This window comes from Ambystoma mexicanum, chromosome 3p (assembly GCF_040938575.1).
Source record: "Ambystoma mexicanum isolate Mex_15411 chromosome 3p, UKY_AmexF1_1, whole genome shotgun sequence".
NCBI classification, from domain to species: Eukaryota; Metazoa; Chordata; class Amphibia; order Caudata; family Ambystomatidae; genus Ambystoma; species Ambystoma mexicanum.
In genome coordinates this window covers 940,104,767-940,128,805 of record NC_090925.1, presented here as the reverse complement: position 1 = coordinate 940,128,805, position 24,039 = coordinate 940,104,767, and the positions used below count along the sequence as shown (strand labels likewise).

General features: G+C 45.9%; 1 protein-coding gene across 2 annotated transcripts in view; it reads right to left on the bottom strand.

Moving 5' to 3' along the window:
* LOC138581140 (rho GTPase-activating protein 39-like) overlaps positions 1-24,039 on the bottom strand; it is a 650,156-nt gene that overhangs the window by 264,390 nt on the left and 361,727 nt on the right. For both annotated transcript variants that reach the window (XM_069652244.1, XM_069652245.1), the window contains exon 3: positions 1,786-3,085. In XM_069652244.1, the coding sequence (XP_069508345.1) occupies positions 1,786-3,085 (1,300 nt within the window). The remainder of the gene's footprint in view (positions 1-1,785; positions 3,086-24,039) is intronic.

The window sequence follows — 24,039 nt, the reverse complement described above, 5'->3', positions numbered from 1 at the left end:
CCGTGTAAACGGGTGTACCCTGAAACCTTGTGAACCTTTTCTGGAAATCCTTGCACTGCTGAAACAGTTGAGAAGACACAGTCCTTACACTGTGTTTTGAGTTTGAACCAGGGCAGGGCCTTTGTGTGTAAAATAAAATCACTGTCAAACTGCGATTGTGTGCTGCTTCTATAGTGTGGTGGGCAGCTTGAGGTAGGTCTATGTTAAGGTGCACAAGGGATGTACTGCAATGGGGAGTATGGAGTTGGGATTGAATGGGGCTGTGTGTAAGCGTGGACATTGATCTGACGGAGGGAGTGTGATCATGGCAGCAATGCATGTTGTGATGTGCAGCCTGCTAGGGTGGTGTAGTTGTATGGTGGTGTATGACTGGTTTGGGTAGCAGTTGGAGAGGGTGATTGGGTGTGAAGAGGTAGGTAAATTGGTTTTCGTATATTGCCCTTCCATGATTTGTTGGTGGGCAACTGCATGTGGCTCTGTAGGAGTGAAGCACCAGTGTGAGGCGATGAAGTAGGATGGTGTGTCTAGCCAAAGGAAGGGGTGCCGGGACAAGTAGGGAGGGACAGTGATTGTGCCAGCACCGATGTAAGCCAAGAGAGGTGTGTGGCTCTGAGAGACTGTAGTCGTGCATAGGGTGATGGGGGTAATGTGTCATGACAGGAGGATGGTGCATATGGAGGTCATCAAAGATGTTTAGGGGCCAGACTACAGTATTTTGGAGGCTGATTTGTATGTATAATGCTCCACCAAACCGACTGACTTACTAACCCCACTTCCCCTTCCTGCTCCTCCAACATAAACAACGCCACTACACTAGACCTTGGGCTAGGCACACTACATATAAACACACCAAGAATCGATTTAATGTTCGCATCCCTCTGAGATCCTGGAAGCACACCTAGAGTGAACCACCCACCACATAGTCCATAAAATCGTCAACGACACATGTAGACACCAAGACACCAAAGAGTCATACAGTAACAGCCACCCGCAACTCAGGATCCCTTATGGACACAATCTAACTAGTGTGCACAGCCACAACCCACCCCACCATAACACGACACACCAACACTAGCACACGCCCGAGACACTGAGTCTTACCCATACGGTTACAACGCATGGGGGCCTCCCGTACCAACTCCCACATGCAAAACACTCACAGGCGCCAGTTCCTCCTGGTTCTGAACCTATCCTCTCATCCTATCCTCAGAAACCCTCCCCACTGCCCCTCTCTTGCAGAGCCACGCAAGGGCCTGGAGACTGCCCGTGGGTGGTAGCAGTGCGCTGTATAAATCAACGTAACATAAGTATGCAAACAAAATATGCTGCATAATTAGATACTGCTGCTTCAAGTTCTCATTACAGATCTACAGTTTAAATAGTTTCAAATACAGTTCTAGGGAACTAAAGCATGGTTGACGATGCCTTTGTGAAACATCCACCTTTGCTAATAAAAAAAAAAATATATAATCAAGTTACACTACTGCACATAAAGTTAACAGTCAATTCTATGTCTGGCTCTTGCACAAAGGATCTACTTCTAGATTCACCGTCCAGCCACAATGCTCCACTTCAACCACGCATCCAAAGTGCATGATTGTAGGTGTAAAGCTCCACAGTGAGGCTCAGAGGCTGCACCGTCGAAATGAATGAGCACTAACTGCTCTTTACAGAAAGTAGGGAGTCATTAATACACAGAAAATACCGAAGACAAGTTGCTGGCATAGATGCATTTTGCTATATACATTACAAACAATAGATGGTTGTAAAAAATATCCCAAATACCTGAGATACTGTCTTTGTTGATTCTGAAGAACCCATACTTGTCTGGCTGGTGATATTTTTTTCCAAAGAGTCTATCTTTTCATAAGTCCTCTTTTGACGAATTACATCTTGATGGGCTGGCAAATCGTTATTACAGCTTGGCCTAGTTTCCCCTGTCGCCCTAAATAAAGACCTGTTGCTCGCTGTAACATCATCTCTTGAGCCACGGGAAAATCCACTTTTCAGAGGATCTGCCTGAAACCGGACCCTAATACTATCAGACTGCATTGTATTTTCCATCATATCGGTATCAAGGCTGGTTTTGCTCCCCCTGCAGGTTGCGGATCTGCCCACCACCACACGCATTTCTGCAATTAATTTGTCATTTAAAGCATTAAGTTCACTGCTACTGCCCACAGAGCCAGGTCTCATTTGACCAACCCCCTGTCTCCGCCCTTTCCTCTTCCTCAGGCTTGGAGATGGGCCTGTTGAGTATCCAGAATCTTGCTGACTTACAACAGTTGGATACTCTTGGGTTTGGAGGCTGTTTTGGCGGCTGTGATGGGCTTCAATGTTCTTAAGCACATTGGCTTCCAAGACCCTCCAAGACTGCTTGAAACTGTCCTTTGAAATAAGAGGGGCAGGGGTTTGCTTAGCAGGGGATTCTGCAGTCCCACTTGGCGAAACAGATTGTTTCGAAGACTGATCCACGTTGACCATGTGCTTGATGTACTCCCGCCCTGCTGGGCTATAGTCCGTGGCAGAGGGGTTACGCTTATGCTTATTGAAGCCCTGCTGATGCATGCTCGGGTGCTGCAACAACTTTGTGGGCTGAGGCTGCTTCCGGAGGCTATTGTCTGGAGACATTTGTGGAGAGGTTCCATTCATGCTTAAGCTCTCAACGTCCATCTCTACCGGAGGCTCATCATAGATAGGGGACTCCAATGTAGGCTCGTCGTAGATAGGTGGTGGGGAGGCATACCTGGGTGAAGAAGGGCGTGATGTCCCTGTAGGAGTCCTCTGCGGCGTTGAATAGTTAGATCCATTTGTGAGCACTAAACAAAACCCACCATTGTCTGTCTTTTTAATCTGCATCAAGTGTTTATCTGTTGGAGAAGAAGGTGTGGAGGCATCTGAAGACGGTTGGGACTGGACATATGGGGTGGACTTGGCAGTCAGTGGTTTCTTGTTGCTTCCACTCTGACCGTTTTGCTGTTGAAGAGAACTGCTGGATGAACCTGCAACGTGCTTTAAACTGTTCACCTTGACCAACATGGCTGACATGGTGCCAGGTATAGGCTGCCATCTGTTCGGGGTTTCCCTGTCAGAAAGAACAATGGTGTTATTTTCTCGCACAAAATGAAAACAGAATGCCACATTATGTCAACAAAACATTAATACACACAGTGCTAAATTTGACTGTTAAAAGCCGATACGTTGCATTGTGAATGCAGATTCTGGACAAACACTTGGACGACTTAAATATTCTGTTGAAGCCCTTCAGGTCACAGAGAGGCACCACCGACTATGAAAGCAGAAACAGACATTTCTTGTTCTAATCTTGGGTTATTATTATCATGGAAATGCAGCACCAAACATGCAAGAAACAAGCATGGAAAATACATGGTTTATGTGTTTGTTTTCCTAGTACAGTCCATAAAAATCAATGCAAGCAGACTCTGATGTAATATTAGAACCTCTTCGCTATAGAAGAAATGCCTCTCAGCTACGAATGGCAAGGGTTAATAGATACAGACAAATATTACTTACCAGTAATCATATTTTTTCGAGCTTGTATCTGCTTAGAATCACAGGAGGACTTTGGAAAGTACCCAGCCTTGAGCCATACTCTCCAGGTTTATGAGGCAAAGCAAACCCCCCCCCCCTCCCGCTTGCATGTGGGGATGCAGTGAATGTAGGCAAACCCACCTCGTATGTGGGGATGCAGTGAATGTACGTTCAGGAGTTCGAGAGACCACAAATGTGTGGAGCACTCAGTCTGGCTGAATCGAAAGCCGCTCACTATGTGAATTAAAATTCAAGATGGTGGGGTCCGCAATGCCATGTCGGCCTTTCCCCATTTCTGTCCTTCATTGTGGGTGAGCAGGCCATGTTCATCTCAGAGTCGTTGACTAAAGGAGACAGTGTTTGAGGGTACCGTTAAAATAGATGCGTTTGGAAATGTGCCTTCTCAATGCAAAGGGAAGTAGTACATACACAAAAATGTAAGCAGGAAGACTCAAGGCTGAGTCAGGCCCATTGGTCCCCATATTGTCAAAGTAAGGAAACGCATAGCAGTTTAATCGGAAGGTGGTCAGTGAGAGGCCCTTCTTTTCAAGAGCAAGGTGAGCTGACAGATGGACTCCCAAATGTAGCTCACCAGGGCTAGAAACAACAATAACCAAGACTCCCTAGAATGAGGAAGCTTAACTGATTTGTAATTGTATTTGTTTTATTAATAACGCGCAAGCCACCAGGGCCGGAGGCATCAGGGCGCAATTTGTACAAAGTTACAATAATGCATATATACAGACATAAAATTACATTAACAGAAAACTAACAGTGTTTCTATCTACATACATTACAGTGGTTACAGTACCGCTAGAGCTTAACAGTGGAAATAACCAGGGGTGTACAGAAGATAACGGAAGTCAGTGGGCCAGAGTATGTAAGACAAGGGCGCAGAACATGTCTTAGTGTTGGTCAAAGAGCCAAAATTTTGTTTTGGCCTTCAATGTGTTGAATGAGTCTTCAATTCTGATTGTAGCGGGGAGGGAGTTCCATAGCTTGGAAGCTAGGACAGGGAAGCTGGTGCCCCCTGCTTTTTGAGGTTTAAACCTAGGAATCGATAGACGGTGAGTCTGGGCAGTTCTAAGAGGTCGGGAGATCGAGTGCCAGACAGCCGACTACAGAGGTAGGTAGGGGGCTTGCTAGCCAAGCATTTATTTGTCGAGATAGGGATAGGGTGGCGTCAAGGTAGAAACCTAACGTTTAGGTATCTTTCGAGACTTGTATGGTATTACCGTCTATGGTGAATGACTGATAAGACGGTTCTAGTTTGCTCAGGCGTTGTGAGGTGCCCAGGATAAGGATCTCTGTCTTGTCGTCATTTAGACATAACTGGTGTTGGGCCATCCAGGCTTGGATGACCAGGTAGACGTCGTTAAGGGCCTTGGTATCAGCTAGATAATCACCTGTGATGGGAATGAGTATCTGGGTGTCATCCGCATAGTTAGTGTAGGAGACACCCAGATAGTCAAGCACATCAAAGAGTGGTTTCGTGAAAATGTCAACGTGTAGGTGACACTCAAGAACCCTTAGGTACACCACAGTGAATTGGGGACGGGTCCGCGGCTGCGGATGGGGCAAAGAGCCTCATGGATCTGTTGCTCAAAAAGGATTTGATCCGGGCCGCAGCAGAGGGCGAGAAGTTGGCAGCAGAGTGGAGGTGCCTGCATGGGATCTGGTGGTGGACCAAATCAAATGCGGCAGAGAGGTCGAGGAGTAGTAGCATTGCTAGTTTGCCCTTGTCCTTCAATACCTCAATTTGGGATTTTAGGTCTATTAAAGCCGTTTCCGTCCCATTACTGGGACGAAACCGGGTTGTCGAAGACCAAGCAGATTGTTAGATTCCAAGTAATCTTGGATCTGAAGGTATGCTGCGCGGTCTAAAATCTTTAGATTAAAAACGGACCCGTGGTGATAGGTCGGACGTTAGTAGGTATGCTTGGGTCTAGGGATGGTCTTTTAAGTAATGGGATCACCCAAGCGTCCTTAAGGTTGTCCGGGACAATACCTGTTTTAAAGGAGGAGTTGATGAAGGCCGTAATGAATGGGGTCAAATCATGTGCAGAGTCCTTAATGATGGGAGCTGGGCAGGGGGTCACCTTGGCAGTTGGATGGCTTACTTCTCAGGATATTTTCAACCTCGGTAATGGTGAGCGGTGAGAAGGCAAAGGGTTTGGTATTCAGCATCTATGTCCTTTCATCAAATGCAGGTTTGTTACCATCCCTGTACTTCAATTTAATCTGTTTTCTTTCCCCTTTCCTTTGCCCTTAAGGGGTTCCCCCTATGCATCCAGTTCACATCTAACACAACCCCCGCTGTCTTTATACCAGTCCTCTGCCCCCACACACACTTCCAATTGGAAACTTTTGAAATGTTATTTTGTAATCCCATTTCAAAATTATACTTTTTTCCCATTGAACCTTATTGGATGAAACATGTTCCCACATGGATGCCAAGTATAAGAGGAAGAGAAACTGAACCATTCTCCTTAAACCGCACTCTGGGCTCCAGATATGCCCATTAAAGAGACGTGAGACCTACGTGACTTCTGGAAAAGAAGCAGCTATAAGAAAAAGAAGCACACATAGGATACCTTAAAAGGCTGTTAAAAAGACAGCTAGCATACGGATAGTAGTTATAATAAAGCCAAATTTGGTTGTTCTGTCAGGAGACTCTGCTGGTGAAAGCGCGAGAGGCCTGATGGGATTGTAGCTAGAATTATGCTTATTGAAGCAGCACTAGAAAAGCAGGGGGGGGTCAATGGGAAGATTACTAACCTGGAAGACTTGAGACAAGGGATTCCTATCAGAGGGGCAAAGTTGAACAACAGTGGTAGAGAGAGCTTTCAGGCTCTGAATAATTGGGTGCAAAGGCAGGAGAAGTAAGCGGTGGAGGTGGAACAGTGGTGGTCACACAGAGTGCATGGGGAATGCAAGAGCATTGGGACAGGGAAAGACATTCTGCAGGCAACCTCTGGGAAGAAGGAGAATATATACAACAATTGTATACAGCCTTTAATGAGTTCACTATAAACATGCTAAAGCAAGAACATGTAACCCTTGTATCAACAAAAGATCAACCATAAATTCAACAACATACAGGCCTCAAACAACCGCACAGAAACTCCCCAAAAGCAAGTGTTCCATAGGGAAAGAAAAGATATGGTGCAATATTCGAAGTCTATGACAATCAACTGTAAATCTCCTACAGAAAAATTACTATAAGGCAAAGCCACCTAATACAAGAGACTATCAAAGCGGAAGCCTCCAACAGAAGCAAGAACGCTCACTGAAACCGTCAACCACAATCATCCCAAATTCCAAACTCCCCGGTCACCACACTGAGTGGACGAGTGCAACTTCATTCACCCATTAATCACTGAACAAATTGACAAGATACCATGTCGACACCACCATATAAGCCTTTACGGCTTCCTCCCACTCCAACTTGCGACATACCTAAGCGGATGCTCTTCGAGATGCTCTCAGTCGCAGATCTTGCTAACTTGTTTGCCTCCCTCAATGCAACCAGCTACGATAATCTTATCCCATCCACTATTGTGAACTCACTTGCTAAAGAAGCACCCCATCTCCTTCTCAACATAGTAACTACCACCCTCGCTCAACGCATCTTCTGCAATAGATGTTCCTTCTACGGAAGGAGCATATTCTGGACCACTATAAACCCGCAAACCTTTCAGGCACCTGGCATTCGTTAGGACTACTAGTCCAGCTTGCATGCATGCATCAGTTTGCAATTGCTTCAACGAAAAGATACCAAATTTAAAATACTACGCATTACCAGTAATTGCTGCAGCTATGTTGTGAAACAAGAAACAATGAAGTAGTTACTGATTGTAAAGTAGGATAGTTACGCTTTATGCATTTTACATCTAAAGCCAAAACAAGAAGTCAATTCCAGATTAGCCCATTAAAGCTTGGATGGAAGTTCTCCGTGGGTCTTAATGGCATAACCCTTCAAGTGTGCGCTGCAATAGTTAAAACATTTGCTTCCCAAACACAACCCATGGTCCTAATTTCAATGGAGAACTCGGGTGGATCCACGTCTGCAATAGTAGAAGCTACTCAATAGTCGTGACCACTATTTTTCGATATATCTTTTTATTAATATTGGACATGTGATATTTGGAAATATTTCACAGAGATGCAAAGCCAAGAACAGGAGGTCGGGAATCACCATCAGAACTACTAATATTAAATCTATCAAGACGTTCGTGTATATGGGGTTTAAGAGACATGGAGGTATGTGGGAAAATGGCTGAAGCTCACTGAAGAACTGGCCTATATTGACGGGATAAGGGGTGTTTCAACCACAATTCACATACTGTAGATAGCTTTGTGGAATTCAATAAATATGCTGCCGTTGGAATGTTTTACCTATGGTCTGCCTCTAACTTCATTTTATCATTTGAATGTTACTATGGCCGTATAGACTGAGGGAGTTGTTATTACTGTAATGAGTGTGCGAAAATGAGATACAAAACATGGTGCGGTGCGCTGCCATTTTCGACATTCATTTCCATAACCACAATAGAAGTCTACGTTTCTGTGAGCTCAATTAGCAGACATGAGTTCTGCCACGGTTGTGATGTGTATATTTGAAAGCAGATGAGCTCCTTATGGAGGATAGTTATTGTTCAATCAAGAACACGCCAAGAAGGGAGTCTGAGTTGTGCAGGTGCAGTGATAAGGGGTGCTGGAAACAAGCACGCAGGAGGCAAGCTGGGTTTTTTCCACTATTAACTGGATTTTCCACTCTGTGCCCCCATGCTTGCTGTCTGTCCTTCGGCCGGGGACAGTTGGCAACCTACGCTGGGCGGGGATCCGTTCCCCATAAGAGAAGGGGTATCCAGGTAGTAGAATCAGAATTGGAACCCTGGGTGATGAAGTCTCGCTGAGAGGGAGGACGCTCCGCTCCAGACCCCATTAGCCTGTGTGATTTCTCGGCCTACCTGCCTCGGGACTGGATAGTGACGTGGTGGCCAAGAAGAGGATTTCTTCTTCAGCTACACTAACGGTGATGTAACATATCTATCCTTACTTATCTTATGTGTATATTTGTAGTAATTAACCCTATTCATTTATAGAGTGGTGTGTGTGTTTATATTGTATGTAAATAAAGGGCCTGTAAAGAGCCAAGTATATTCTAACTATTGGTCTAAGTGAGGGTTATTGCCCCCCTGAGTCCAAGAACTTTTGGTCAGTGTAATCTGGTAAGTGGTGTCAAGGGTAACTACACACGACAGGAAAGCAAAACAATTACCGAGGGCCATAAATTGGGGAAGGGTTATTATCCCCAAGTGATAATGACCCCTAGCCCCCCTCTGAGGTCTATCAGTCCAACAGTCTATTGGCATATAGTGGTAATAATAGTACGTGTTTTGGAGTTTTGTCGTGAAGTAAAAATGTTACTTTAATGGTGAGTAAAGTAAAAAGACAAACAGCGTTAGTAAATTACATGTTTTTTTGTTTTTGTTTTTTTTTTTTAGGCGTCATGCAAAAGTAAAACATTGATCTATATAAAAGTGAAAACATTTCCTCCGTTTTTAGCCTTCTATTTGCTGTGTTAAAAAGGATGTTGCAGCAAAAAAAAGATCCTCCCAGAGCAGAAGTGTCTTGTTCAAAAACATCTTACCTGGAAATTGCATTGTTGGTCCACTGTTTACTTTTGAAGACAGAATGTTCAGAATGCAGTCAATACTAGCAGTTATTGACTGAATTATGAACCTTCTGATTGGCTAAAGGGAGGTCAATAACAATCTCCATGTGCTAATATACCCATTTTTTTAAATGTTAATTTATTTTCATTTTCAAAGAATAAACAAAACAAAAAACATTCAACAAACACAACTAACGGCATACAATCCACGCTACACGAGCAAACATATCAGCCAGTACAATACGCAAGGAATCAGAATAATTTGAGAAAACCAAGCGAAAAAGAAGTGTAGCTGTTCCTAGGTGAAGGGAAAAAGAGAAAGAATAGGAACAAAAACTATGTATATAACAAACACAACAAAGAAACTTGCATGAACTCCTGCTCGTGCGGCTTCAATCCAAAGTTACAAAAGTCAAGAATGTGGCCCTCTACATATTCCAGGGAGGCTCAGAGATGTAAAGCGCATCACCATAATTTTGACTGTCCGAGGTAGACCTTCTATGGGAGCATATCATCTGACAAAGCAAACATAGCCTGTGTCAAAGCTATTCAGACCTCCACATCATCACTCACTACCCTTTGTCCTCTAAATACTGCTCCACTCCAAACCGAGGTCTCAGCAATCGCCCATCATTTCAAATCACCCAACCATGCATCCACACCGAGTCCCTCCTTCGCCTTCCAGGCAATGGCAATCTTACGCCTGGCCAGTACGCAAGCCAACTCTTTCATCCTAGCGAGATGAGCAGTATGTTTTTTACTCCTTGGGAACATTCCCATTCCCAGAAGGCACACCTCTGGAGGCCAGCCATGTATCTCAACAATACCCCGGGCCATCCTGTTCGAAACCGCCTTCCAGAACTTCTGAACCACTGGGCCACTCCAGAACATGTGCAACATATCCACCTTCTCATCCGCACATCAAGGGCAGAACTGCCGCCCCGTGGAACTGTGATACTTTATAGGGGTGGGGGTGATATACACCCTATGCATGACATTCAATTGTGATAATTTTAATCCGCCATTTCTGGAGACCCTCCTGGTGTTAAGCAAAGCCCGGGCCCATTCTGTGTCCGTAAAGGACCTGCCCAGGTTCACCTCCCACTGCGTCCAAACCCTCAACCCAGGCTCGCTCAGCTTACACAAAACCAATTCATACACTCTAGAGACCGTGTGGCCTCCCTATGAGATGTCATACATGGTATCCAGGACCAGATCCGGTTCCATGTCTTCAGGGAAGGCAGGCCCATCTCTCCCGGATCTCCTTCAGAAGGCCGATATGAAGTAAAAATTGGCCCCCATGTATTCCCAAGATCTGCATTAGGGACTCAACGTCCATCACCTTTCCTTCAGACATCAGGTCCCCTATTGTAACCATCCCATTAGTTTCCCAATCACTTCTAATCTCTCAAACCGACTTAAGTCGCCCACCTGACAATACCACAAGGGGAATCTCCAGGTAATAGGGGTCTGGGGTACCCCAAAGCCACCACAGCCTTTGCTGCACAACCTTACCCAGTGCTAGGAGGTGATGCAAATGTGAAAATGCACTCTCTTTCATCTCCTTCAAGTAATAACATAGGATAGAGGGCTGCAGCAAGCCAGTATCCAGAGATGGCTCCTCCGACAGCCAATCCATAACAAACTGCACTTGCCCCGCCAGGAAGTACAACTCAAAATGTGGGAGTCTGATTCTCCCCACCCACATAATCCCACTGCAAAGTATGCAATGCAATACAGTTTCTCTGACCTTTCCAGATGAAATCCCGGTAATAAAGTCCAGGTCAACTTTTTGAGAATATTGAAGGGAATATTCACAAAGTGATATAGCAAACGCGGTAGCGCTACCATTTTCAAAAGTGCCACCCTTCCCATCAGTGACAGAGGCAGCCTATTCCAAAATGCTACATATTTCCGTACACTGTTCAGGGCCCTTACAGTATTATGCACATGCGAGGCGTAGAAACAACGGCTCACTTTCACTCCTAGGTATCGGAAAGTATCCATCTCCCGCTCAAATATAGGTGAAGCAACTGGCTCCTACGGAGGCCTTGCAACCCCGCCAGTGGAAACGGGCAGGATTTGGCCCTACTGACATGTATACCAGAGTAATCCGCAAATCCATCCACTACATCAAGGAGGTACTGCAAATTTACTTCTGGGTGCGAAACGCAGAGAAGCATCTCATGCACTCTCTCTAGTCTATTTGCGAACAGGGCCGAGAGTATTTTACAGACCTGGTTAACCATGAAAAGAGGTCTCTAGAAGCCACAATCCAACGGATGTTTATTTGGCTTGAGTACTGGAACAATCATTGATTCACGCAAACTGCTAGGCATGATTCCTGTCTCATAAGCATACTTTAGGGCATCAAGGAGCCTAGGGGCCAACATCCCATCATATGCCTTGTAAAATTCGCCTGGTAGGCTGTCTGTCCCAGGGGTTTTTCCTGTTGGCAAAGTTCACATGACCGCCAGCAAGTCCTCAACCAATAGCAGGGCATCCAAAATTTCCTCTGCTCCACATCAACACATGGTATCGATATGTGAGACAGGGCCTCCGCGACCTCAGCGTCGCGAGATTCCATTCCAGAGAAATACAGGGCTTCATAGTTTGTGGAAAACACAGCGTTGATCTCTACTGGCCGGTACTGAGCAACCCCCTGCTCATCCTGTATGGCACTAATCATTTCCCTTCTGTCTTCTCTGTTGTATAGCCATGCCAGTAGTCCACCAGGTTTGTCACCCTCCGCATGCAGCTTCCTCATATATTCTGCAAAGTCACATTTTCCCAGCCAATCCCATGCCACTAAGCACTGTTGCCACACCGCAACTAGTTCTCCAGACTCCCCTCCAGTTCCTGCATCCCTACATTCCAACAGTTCAATAACTGCCTAGTTGTGATGGAGTTCAGCAACTCTCTCCAGAGCCCACCCATTCTACCAATTGCTTCCCACGAACCACCACCATAAAGGAATCTCCCAAGGTGCCCCCCGCCACACTGCCAGCGTTAGTGTCAAAAAAAGGTCGCCAACGCCTCCCTCAAATATTCCCTGAATGCAATGTTTCAGCGCATCCGCTCTTAACCTCCTAGTTGTTCCCTTTTGCCACAGGACCATCAATGAAGCGATCAGAGAGGACTCTAGCTTGATGAGCAGCATCACAGAATTCCCCCAGCACCTCACGCTCCATAAAAATATAGTTGAGACAGACATGCGCCCCATGAGGGGTGGATAAATATGAATAGGAACGGTCAGCCGCATGAGTTGCGGTAAACACATCTGTCAATCCAAAGTTCCCCAGAAATCCCCTCAGGGCCCTCGCTGGAGGAGCAGGCTTCTGAAACTTGCCATCTGACCTATCACTTAATGGGTCAATGGTACAAATAAAAACCCCTCCCCATATCCACTGGGCACCTCCATACAGGGCCAACCACGAAAGTGAAACAAAGGACATGGCTGCATGATTGGGGGCATACAAATTTATGATACATACTTCCCTACCATCTAGGAGCAAGGGGACAAGCACCATCCTGCCCTCGTGCCCCTTTGATTCCTGAGCCAGAAGGGACCAGTTGGGGACATCAACACAAGGACTCCCCTGGCAAATGCAGCGTAGGAGGGCTGTACAGCTGCCCCCCCACCATTTCCCAGCAAGCTTGATCTATTTCTCATGAGTTGCGTATCCTGATGCAGGGCTATTCCTACACCCTTCCTATGCAGATACTCTGACTCGCTTAACAAATCGATTCAACCCAGAGACGTTCCACGTAACCACCTGCACATTACTAGCCATCTCTCACCCTGTTCAGGTCCCACGTCTTCCCTCTGACCTCTCCTCCAACATTCTCCCCTCTCGCCTCACCCAGCCCCATTGCCAAGGCTTGCGCCACCCCCAACATCCAGCCAGGCCCAGTATACAGACCCAACAGCCCGCCAAGCCTCATCCACGACCAGAAAAAACTATGCAACAACAAAACCAACCCCCCCCCCCCGTTTCCCCAACCACAAAGAACAGACCCAATAGCAAGATGCATATTCAGGCTTAACTGCCTCTCACGCACCTGTAGTGCGTGTGCGTAAATGAGCTAAACATGCCGCCGATGCGCGGCCATTTTGGACATTCACTGTCATTACCGCAATGAAAGCCTACGTTATCGTGGGCTCTGTAAGTTAACGAGAATTCTGCACCATTGCAAGATCACATAATGATGTCAAATGAGCTATTGTGGAGGATAGTTGTATTGTCCGCTGAAGGATGAGCCAAGAAGGGAGTCAGAGCTTTGCAGGTGCAGTGATAAGGGGTGCTGGGAACAGAGGCGAGGGAGAGAAGCTGGGTTTTTCCACTTCTAGCTGGGTTTTTCCACTCTTTGCTCCAAATGCTTGTTGTCTGCCCTTCGGCCGACGGCAGTGGTAACCATGAAGTGGCGGGGATTCCCCCATAAAGAGATGAGGTATTCCTCAGGGAAGTCAGAGAGAACTGTACCCTGTGTGATGCAGTCTCGCCGAGAGGGAGGACGTTCCGCTCCAGACCCCGTTAGCACGAGTGATCCCTCTGCCTACCTGCTCTGGGACTGAGCAGTGTTGTGGTGGCCGAAATGAAGGTGTCTTCTGCAGCTATACTAACAGTGAAGCTCTTTTTCTATGTTTATGTATAATTTACTGTATGTTACGTGTTATGTGTATGTATATTGGGTGTGAATAAAGGGCTTATAATGAGCAGTTTATTTTCTTCTAAACCAGTAGTCTAAGTGTGGTTTATTGCCTCCCTGATTCCAAGTGCTTGCCAGCCCCTCGAAAAAAGACAAGATAAGGCACGAGGGACAAGGGCAGCGGGCCAAAGTGCCGACTGGCAGACTCCTGCCATTCAGTTATCACAGTCAGGGAGCATTATTCTGTTAGGCCAGCAACTGTGTAATCCCCATTAAATTCATCTATAAGTGTGCAGCAGTGGTGTCCTCAAAAAGAAGTGCGATCTGCCATCATGCAACACCTTCAATTTAGCTGGATAAATCAACATATCGCAGGTTGGCCCTCCGAAGTCGCTCCTTGGTGGTTCCAAACCCTGCCCGCCTCCACTGCACCAGCTGTGTATAGTCCGGTTAAAGAGTAAGTTTGGAAAATGCTCGTTCTATTACCCCACCCACCCTGGAGAAAGCCTTTTGGCTACTGATCGTTTGGCCCGCTCCCTGTGAACTCCTGCATCAGCGTTCCTGGGCCCACTTCCTGCAACAGTAAATTCTCGACCTAGGAGGTGGGGTCCTGTCCCACCTCCCCTTCAGGCAGACCCAGAATCTGCAAATTATTCCTTCTTGCTCTGCCCTCTGCATTCTCTTCATGCCGCTCCAGTTCACACACCTCCTCCATCAGCGTAGTAACCTCTGACTGGGCACCAGCACGCACATCCTGCCTCAGCAGGCCGAAATCAATGGTGACTGTCTCAATCTTATGCTTCAGGGATGCTGGCAGCGTTGCTATTGCCGCCAATATCCAATCCTCCCCCGGCTGGCTCACAGATCCAAATGCAAGCTCCTCGGCCCGGTTCGACACCACCTCCTCCTTCTGGTTGAAGATCTCCATGACCGTTTGCTTCGCCCTGCTCCTGTTACGCTTATCTGGAACCTGCAGACAGTTCTGTACCTTCCTGGTGCTGTGAAGGCCTGGTCCAGGAGGGCTGCACTCCTGTGTCTATTCCCATACACCCCCCTCCGACCACCCCAGCAGTGCTGTCAGTGCACCCACCCGTAGGGTACCCCAGCCCAGTGCTTATCCAACGCGGGCCAAATGTCACAGTAGGGAACCCAATCTGTTCTCAACTCCTTGCCTGCGACCCGGCTGCTGGGAAGGGCAAGAACCAGCAGCTGCTTGTCGCCCCCCCCCATCCCGCTTGTAGAGGTAGAGTCTGGATATGACCTGATTGTAGGACAAAGGGCACCATATAGGGGTCATAGAAGGACCGGGTGAGTGGCCTGGACAGCATTTTGCAGAGGGGCAACCACCACAGAGATAATCTTCACAGTACTAACAGCGTAGGTATTAAGACTAAACTATGTCAGGGACAACTTGCATAGAACGCCGCAGATGGGCAATAAAGACAAATTAATGCTGTTGGGCCACAGAGGCATGCCTCTCAATGATGCTTCGCAGAGTGTGTAACATGATCTGCATCATAATGAGTGTTTGGGATGAAGCCCCATATAAGCAGTGCAGGGGTAGCACAGCACTCAAGCCTGTCCACTATGGCACTCCCAATCGAGCAACTGAGCCACCTCCAGGCCGCAGCACCCCAATGCCCCAATCAGCCCACTCAGGCACGTGGGCCTTCTCACAGGACACAGAGTTCAGATCCAGAAGGGGACCGCAGCCAAGGTGGAGGCAGCTCTCTCGAAACCTCCCCCCTCTGCCAAGCAAAAATCCGGCCCGGATGTGCAAGTCTTCCCCGCCACGGCGGCCCAGATGAATCTGTCATCGTCTTATGGAGCAGGCAGTGCCTCTCACCCAGCCAGCCAAGCTCCACCTGAGCTAGCCCAGAAGTGACGGAAATGACTGATGCTGCTCATTTCATCACTCTCTGCAGCCCGCTCTCGTCAGCTGTGCCGGGCAGGCCCCTGCAAGGGAGGGTGCCCGTGCTGCCCCCGGGCCCAGCACTGTGTCCTCGCTCCACACCTTCCAAGCCGCTGCGTCATCAGGGATAGGGACGCTGCTCGGCCCATGCTCCCCCGCTGCTCGCCGCCCCATGCGGTCCTGCCACAGCTGCCTTGATATTTTGCACCGACCACTCTCCACGGCCCAGGGGCTCACCGTCTCCAAACGCTACACAGTGTCTGTGTTCGCCCCTTACCAGATGGCGGCCTCCATTTTAGCAAATGCCTACAGCACTCTTCAGACGGTGTCTCGCGCCACTGCAGCCTTCCTGCACAGCGCTGGTAAGCACAAACTGGTCCAGACACGTTCTAGTTACAGGTTCATCATTAAAGGATCAGGCAGGAGCTTCGAAAGGCTGCAGCTCAACGCATGGCTGCTGACCACGCCCCTCCCATGCTAATATAGCCTTACAGACAAAAGGAGGGGTCCTTATCGTGAGATAATTTCACTGAGGGCCATACGTTGGGAAAAGGGTCAATATCGCGAGCAACAATGATCCTTTCAGAGGCCTATAAGTCTATCAGCACATAGTGGTAATAGCAATAGATGTTTTGGTGGTGAAGTAAAAATATGTTACTCTAATAGTGAGTAAAGCAAACAAATAAATGGTCAATTAAATGTGGTTTTATTTTGTAGTATTTAAATAACAAGGTTGCCTTCGTAAGTTTGCATTTTCGTTGCAAACTTGGTTGAACTGGACCAGCTTTAACATGAGCATGCATGAGGTGTCGTATAAAAAATATTTTTTCTATATGAAAATAAAAGCATATTCTCCATGTTTTAACTTTCTCTTTTGTGGTGTTAAATTGCATATCGCAGCACAAAAAAAAAGGTCCTTCCAGAGAGGAAGTGTCTTGTTGAAAGAAATCTTGACTATAAATTGCATTGTTTTTTCCCTGCTTTCGTTGACACAAAGTTCAGAATGCAGACAGTACCAGAAGTTAGTGACTGCACTCTAAACATTCTGATTGGCTAAGAGGAGGTCAATGACATCTTCATGTGCTAATTAGGCATTATACATATGCAGCGTAAAGATGTCAAGGTGCAAACTACTTGCCAGGAATACATGTCACTCATCACCTGAGATGAATGGCAGTCCTCTACATGGGCATAGCACACCATTTCTTACCAGCCAACAGTGAATTAACATTCGCTGCATATGGTGAGGGGAAACAGAGGTCCATACAGCTCCGAAAAGAGTAGGTCTCGGTAAGGACAGATGTTGGAAGCTGCGTACAGACACTTACATACACGACGCAATTCATGCAATATATTGTGAATCGTGGTATTGCTGCATTTTACTATAAAGTCTACGCTTGCACTGCTGCCAAGTAACCGAAAGCCATCCTTCTATAAAAAGACTGGCCGGATTTTCAGTGCTTCGACTGGTATTTGAAATTTAATATGGTCTCGTCGTTGATTGCATTCTTTTATTTCTCTTGGTCGGTGTGCATATTTGCTTTTTTTATGCTTTCTTTTGTTTATGTGTTTATGTATTCTTTTTTAATGGAACTTGGTTCCGATAGTTGTTTGCAAGCTCTTATTTTAGAACGGGAAGTTGACTAACGGCAAACTGCCAATCTGAGATGTTATTGTTTGTGATCCAGAGCTATTCATTAGTTCCTACATTTGTCGAATTCAGTCATTTGCTCTATTCAAACTTATAAACGACGGTCTACTGTGCACACGTTTGTAGGGAGAGGAAACTGATGGTTCAAAGAGATGCTTTCATATACCGTCCATCGTTTAAGCAAATAAGCACAGCACGCGCTGTGCACATTCAAATTTCCAACCGTGAAACTTCCCGTGTCTTCCTTGCCGAGAATGATTAACTGCCTGCCATGGATTTCCCTTGTGGAGCATTTTCAGGGTAGTACATAGGAAGCCCTCGCACACATCCCGTCACAGAGGGTTCGCTCGGCCTGAACGTCCGGGTTGATCATTTTCAACGTGACCCCAGCCGTTAAATCTGCATGACATTTTTAGCACTCCTGCTCTCACTTATGAAACAATATGGAGATCCTGGACTCTGAAACAGTCAGTGGTGAGCCAAAACAGGGGTCTCTAGCAGGGCCAGTTTCGGGAGAGCCTAGTATGGGACTGATCCTGCACCAACCCCACTGGCCTTTTGGAGGCCTTGACTGTTATAAAATTCCCATTTACGGATGGTTCACTGCTCATTCCACACTTTAAGATGTAGGAGACCAACGACAGCACCCGTTTTCCTTCGAGCACAACAATGCCTCAATTACGACATCATTTTACTCTCTATTTTTTTTATTGAGGGTAGAATGGTTTTTTAGGGAGTACAATATTAAGACCTATTCCCAATGGAAGTATTTTATAAGCAAGTAAAAAGGTTCAACTGTAAAACAGCCATTTTTTTTATTCATGCACATTGAAAGAAAAACGTTTACCTCTTCTGATCAGGCAGTAACTGGAACGTTTTCTATAGTGGCACTACATTCTATAACAGCAAAGATGCCCGCAGTGCGCTAAAAACGTGTCTTTGTGATACCCCTTTGGAATCCCACATTAGCAGTAAAAACGATTTTAGTTTGCTTAATAATACTGTTTTAGCCAACATGTTATTGCCAACCTCTTTCTTGGCCTACAGATGCATAGCTACTCTTAGTTTGTCCGAAAATTGTATTAGCTAACCTGCCTTGCCAAACTATTTTAGCCATCACGTGCATAGTTGCATTTAGATTGCCTGAAAATTGTTTTAGCAAACCTGCAACTGCCAACATATGCTAGCCTACAGCGGCATAGTCGCATTTAGATTGCCTGAAAATTGTTTTAGCAAACCTGCCATTGGCAACCTATTTTAGCCTACAGTGGCATAGTCGCATTTAGATTGCCCGAAAATTGTTCTAGCAAACCTGCCATTGCCAACCTATTTTAGCCATTGGTTGCATAGTCGCATTCAGATTGCCTGAAATTTGTTTTAGCAAACTTGTTACTGCCAACATATTTTAGCCTACAGCTGCCTACTCGCATCTAGATTACCGGAAATTGTCAATATCTATGTCAGCCCATGCCCTTGCACTCATCCTTTCTTTTACAGCTTGTTCTGCCTGTCACAACTAGCCTTTCTAACACGCTTAGCCACGATTAGACATACCTGCCTGAATAGCCTTGTCTAGCCTTCTTAGCCTGTTTATCCTAACCTGACACGAAATGCTTGATGACTGCAGCCTACCCTCATAGCAAGCTACCTTTATCGTCTTTTAACACACACCTTTAACAACCTCCAGTCAGACGGCCCTCGATCATTTAGGACACGCACACACATATGCCTTCATAAACTCACCATGCATTTGCCATCACTCTACACGGTTCTACTAAGAACTGTCCTCTACCTAATTATACTACAAGATTACAACATGTCCCAGTCTATGCCCCATTTAATGCAGGTACATGCACCCCCTAAGCAGGCTGGCTCGACTACCAAACCCTGCAGCCTCCAACAGAGAAACCTTAAACTATGTGCTAGACTGCTAAGAATCTATGATCATCTAACTAACGCCCACCTCACCACTATTCGCCCAAGGCACTCTCAACCTACTACCAATATCTCACCTTACACAAACACCAATGGCCCACACCCTCTTCAGCTTAACTGCCGACTTTTCAGAGTTCCCACCTCCCCTTCAAACACCCAACACCCAGCTCTGCCACCTTCTACTCAACCCATTCAAACCGGCATAAAAAGGTGCATTAATAAATGCTCGCTCTATGGTGGCCCACATCACAGATATAGCAGACTTAATCCACAACAAAAAAATTGACCTCCTGGCCATTACAGAATCCTGGCTTCACTCTGCGGCAGGTCCCGCAATTATGCTAGCCATTTCAGACAACTATACTCTTATAAGACTGGATCGTACCACCTCCAGAGGCAGTCTTGCTATAATTGCCAAAAATAACTTAGCTCTAAGACTCTCCACACCCCATAATACAAACTCCTGTGAATCCCTTACTGCCAAACTCACCATCTCAAATACTCAAACTATCACCATCCATGTGATATACCGACCACCAGAAGAAGTCGAAAAAGTTATTCTTACCCTCAAACCCTCTAATTGTCAGGGTGACCCTTGTCCAGCCCAAATCATAAAAGATGCCGCACGTGAACTCTCTCCCATCAATTTCAAACTTATAGATGATTCACTCATATCAGGAACGATACCTAGCAATCTGAAACATACCTGGGTCCTCCCCCTCTTTAAAAAACAAACTCTTGACCCATCTATCCCCACTAATTACCGCCCCATAACTACAGTTCCATTCCTACTCAAAATCTTGGATAAAATAGCATATCTACAAATCCAGCATCATCTGGACCAAAACCACCTACTAGGAGGTCGACAGTCTGGCTTCAGGCCTCAACACGGTACAGAGACTGTGCTCATAGACCTTAAGGCACAAATAGACGCACTGAGAGACGAAGGCAAGACGGCACTTCTGCTACTCCTCAATCTTTCAGCTGCATTCGACTTGTTAGACCACTCGATACTCTGCAACCACTTATATTCCGCTGCCTGTTTCTTTCAGGAGGCAGTCACCTGGATCCAGTCCTTCCTTGATAACAGTGCTATACGTGTCTTCTCTCCTCTTGCAGCAGCTGACCCCACACCCATATCGTGCGGTGTACCTCAGGGTTCATGCGTATCTCCTACTCTGTACAACATCTTCACAAAGCCCCTTTTCGATGGTCTAGCTATCACCTACACGAATTACGCCGATGATATGCAGATCCTCATCCCGTTGACGGGAGATTATGACAAGGATTTGGCCTTTGTGAACAGAGTATACCTCATCATCCAGGCATGGATGGCTTCTCACGGTCTATGCATGAATAATGACAAAACAGAACTTCTCATCTTAAGTAGCCCCTCTAACATCAAAAAACTAGGTCCTAACTATTCATCATTCACTATTGACAACAATAACATCACTGTGGCCAAGGTTGTCAAAACCCTTGGCTTCTACATAGACTCCATGCTCACCTTCGGCAAACAAGTAAATGCTATGGCCTCAGCTACATCCTACACCTGCAAGTTAATCAGAGCAGCCATGCCTTTCCTTTCTCCTAACAATTGCATTACTTTAGCAAGAGCCCTGATCCAATCCAAATTGGATTATTGCAATGCCCTCTATATAGGCAGCAATAAATACATTACATCCAAAATTCAGACCCTTCAAAATAATGCCTTAAGTGCTGCCCTACGTTTCCCCAGAAATGCCCATATATCTGACCTCAGGAGATCCGTCAACTGGCTTTCTACGAAAGACAAGATACTCCTTAAAACTGCACCTCTGACACATAAATACCTCAACCAATCAGCCCCACAATACCTCTCAGCCAGATTTACTAGACAAACATCCTCGCCCCTTAAGAAAAGTCAACTCTTACCTTCTATTAGTACCCAGATTCAAGTGCACCAAATCCGGTGGGAGCAGCTTCCCTGTTCAAGCTGCACAATACTGGAACTCCCTCCCCCCTGCCTTATGGGAAGATCTACCCTACCTACAATTTAGAGCTAGCCTCATTCACTGGCTAAAGGAACAGGATGTCTGACCCTACCTCATCTGCAACGTCCTAGCTCTATTGTATATGTGTGACTTCATTGCTTCTGTTATTTACTTGTGTCCTACATTTACTCTTTGCATTCTCTGGGCCTCATTACGACTCGGGCGGTAAGGGGTTTACGGCGGCGTAAACAGCGCCGACCCTTACCGCCTGATTCCGAGGTCCCTTAGCGCCATGGAGGTTTTAACACCTGCTTTTAGCAGGTGTTAAAATCCATGGCGCTAAGGGACCTTGATGTTAATTACGCCACCGTAATTTACGGTGGCGTAATTAACGCCTTCCCCACTCCCATTATGCCCTATGGGGCAAAAATGGGAATGGGGAAGGGTAAATGGGGATTGGGGACTTACCGCCCCGCCAACCTCGGGATGGGGCGGTAAGTCCGCCAACCACCATGGCGTAAACGTAGTTTACGCCATGGTGGTAAAGGTACGACCCAGGCGGTAACTTACCGCCTGGGTCGTAATAAGGCCCTCTGTATTTATTGTACAATTCTTATCCACTTGCCTGTTGCTCATGCATACAGCATTGTAACCAGAGCTGTACTTTTATTCATGTCTACTATGTAACATAAGCTTAACAACCTTCTTTATGCCTTCGCGCCCTTATACCTTTGGGTCTGGTACGCAATACAAATAAATAAACAAACAACTTGCACTACTTGTCCACACGTACCTATGCAGCTGTGTGGGTGAAAGCAGGGGGATGTGCTCTTATGGGTCTGTTACCTATATTGTTTTCATTCTATTTTTCATTTTGGGAAGTATTTTTCAATCATTAGGGAGTAAAAGAGGCTGGTACATCGATTAGCTGAAGGCTTGACTGGACATATAGAATTCAGAGGCGGCTAGTGTGCCCCTGTAATTCTACTTCGATCGCTTTCTGGTAGACTCGTCCCGAGACGCTTATAGCTTTGATCCTCTTTATCCAGCAGTTACAAAATATTCCAGAAAACATATAGCAACCTGAAAACGCAACATTAAACCTTTGATTTGGGAGGTTAGGGGGGATTTGGGGGTCAACCAAGGAGGAATAGAAAGGGGAGAGGCACATGTTCCGTTTCCCATTCTAACGCCATTAGGGTGTTTTGCTATTTCTATTCACTTGTTTAGTATTCCTCAGCATGCTAAAGTACCTCACAAAGAAACTTCAATGCAAATGGAACGCAGTAAGAGATCTATTGCTTACATTCAATAGAATGGAACTCATAGCTCCTGCACTAAATACTTACACTGACTATCAGTTAAAAAAGTATAAAGCATTTCAAAGCACAGCTCTGTGGTGCAGAAGAGGTCCATGTAAAGTACACACAATAACAGCCAAGAAGGACGCCAAGACCCAGCAACTATGTACACCTAGAGAGCAGATGTTACACCAAAGAAAGACGTTAAGGATTAGCGTTCTCCAAAATGAAACCAAAGCAAATCTGCAGAATCCAGATCTCCCTTAGATTAATGAACAAGTGCAAAGAGCTGGCTTGGCAATGCCAAATCAACTAAGGAACTACCCACCAACTGGAAGCCCATTGATATTTTATGACAACCAACAACCCAGACTGAAACGGCCAGTTAGCCAGACTTTAATTTCCTTTTTAGCAGCTTTTTTTTTTAAATTGCGTTTACTTGCATGATACCTCTTTCCTTTTAATTATTTTTTATTTAATATCCTTCTTGTATGCTATATTGGTTGTTTTGTTCTCGTCATTTTTGCTTCACGGTTGTATATTTTTTGTGTATTTGTTCTTTAACACCCTTTTTCCCATGGGTCTAAGGTGCTACACAAGTGCGCACATAAAGAAATACACTAATCTTAAAAGGAAAGGCAATTACACCGCCACCCCCACCCTAAAACTTCAAAGGAATGTCATATTGGCTCGTCCCACTGTATCTATGCAATCTGTGCAACAATGGGACGTTAGCTCGCAGCTGCCCACTGTATACCAGATTTCAGCCACATCACAAATGGTGCCATTCTATTGCAGGCCTAGCTCACAAGCGAGATTAACCCAAGTGCCACAATGTACACTCCCCCAAGGCCAGAACAGCGTCTGGGGACTCGCAAAATACTAGCAAATAAACTACATATGCTCTCTTATATCGCACTTCAGCCTTTGCTGACCTTACCCACTAACCACTCCAATGTCTGCACTCAAACGCAACACACACAAACCAGCAAAGCCACTCACACACGTCTTCTCAATATCCCCATCCAAACACTACACTACACCTCTACAACACATTTATAATCCATAGCCCGCTCCCCCAGCCAATGCATGCTTGCGCTATGGGCACACAAGGTCTCCTTTCTGAACATGCAAGTGGCAGCCGCGTGTGGTAAACATCCGATCACAACAAGTAACTTTAAAAAAAAAAAACAAGTTAGCATCACATTTGTACTACAAATTGACATCTGGGCCAAATGAAATACTTCTTTGGTTCGGTTGAAATCAGTCCAGTGGTTGATCTAAAACATACAATATAAAACGGCATAACTAATGCAGGTATATATTCTGGCATTTGGGTCCACAGAAGCAAAATGTTAAATAAAATGCATGATTGGGCTGATATA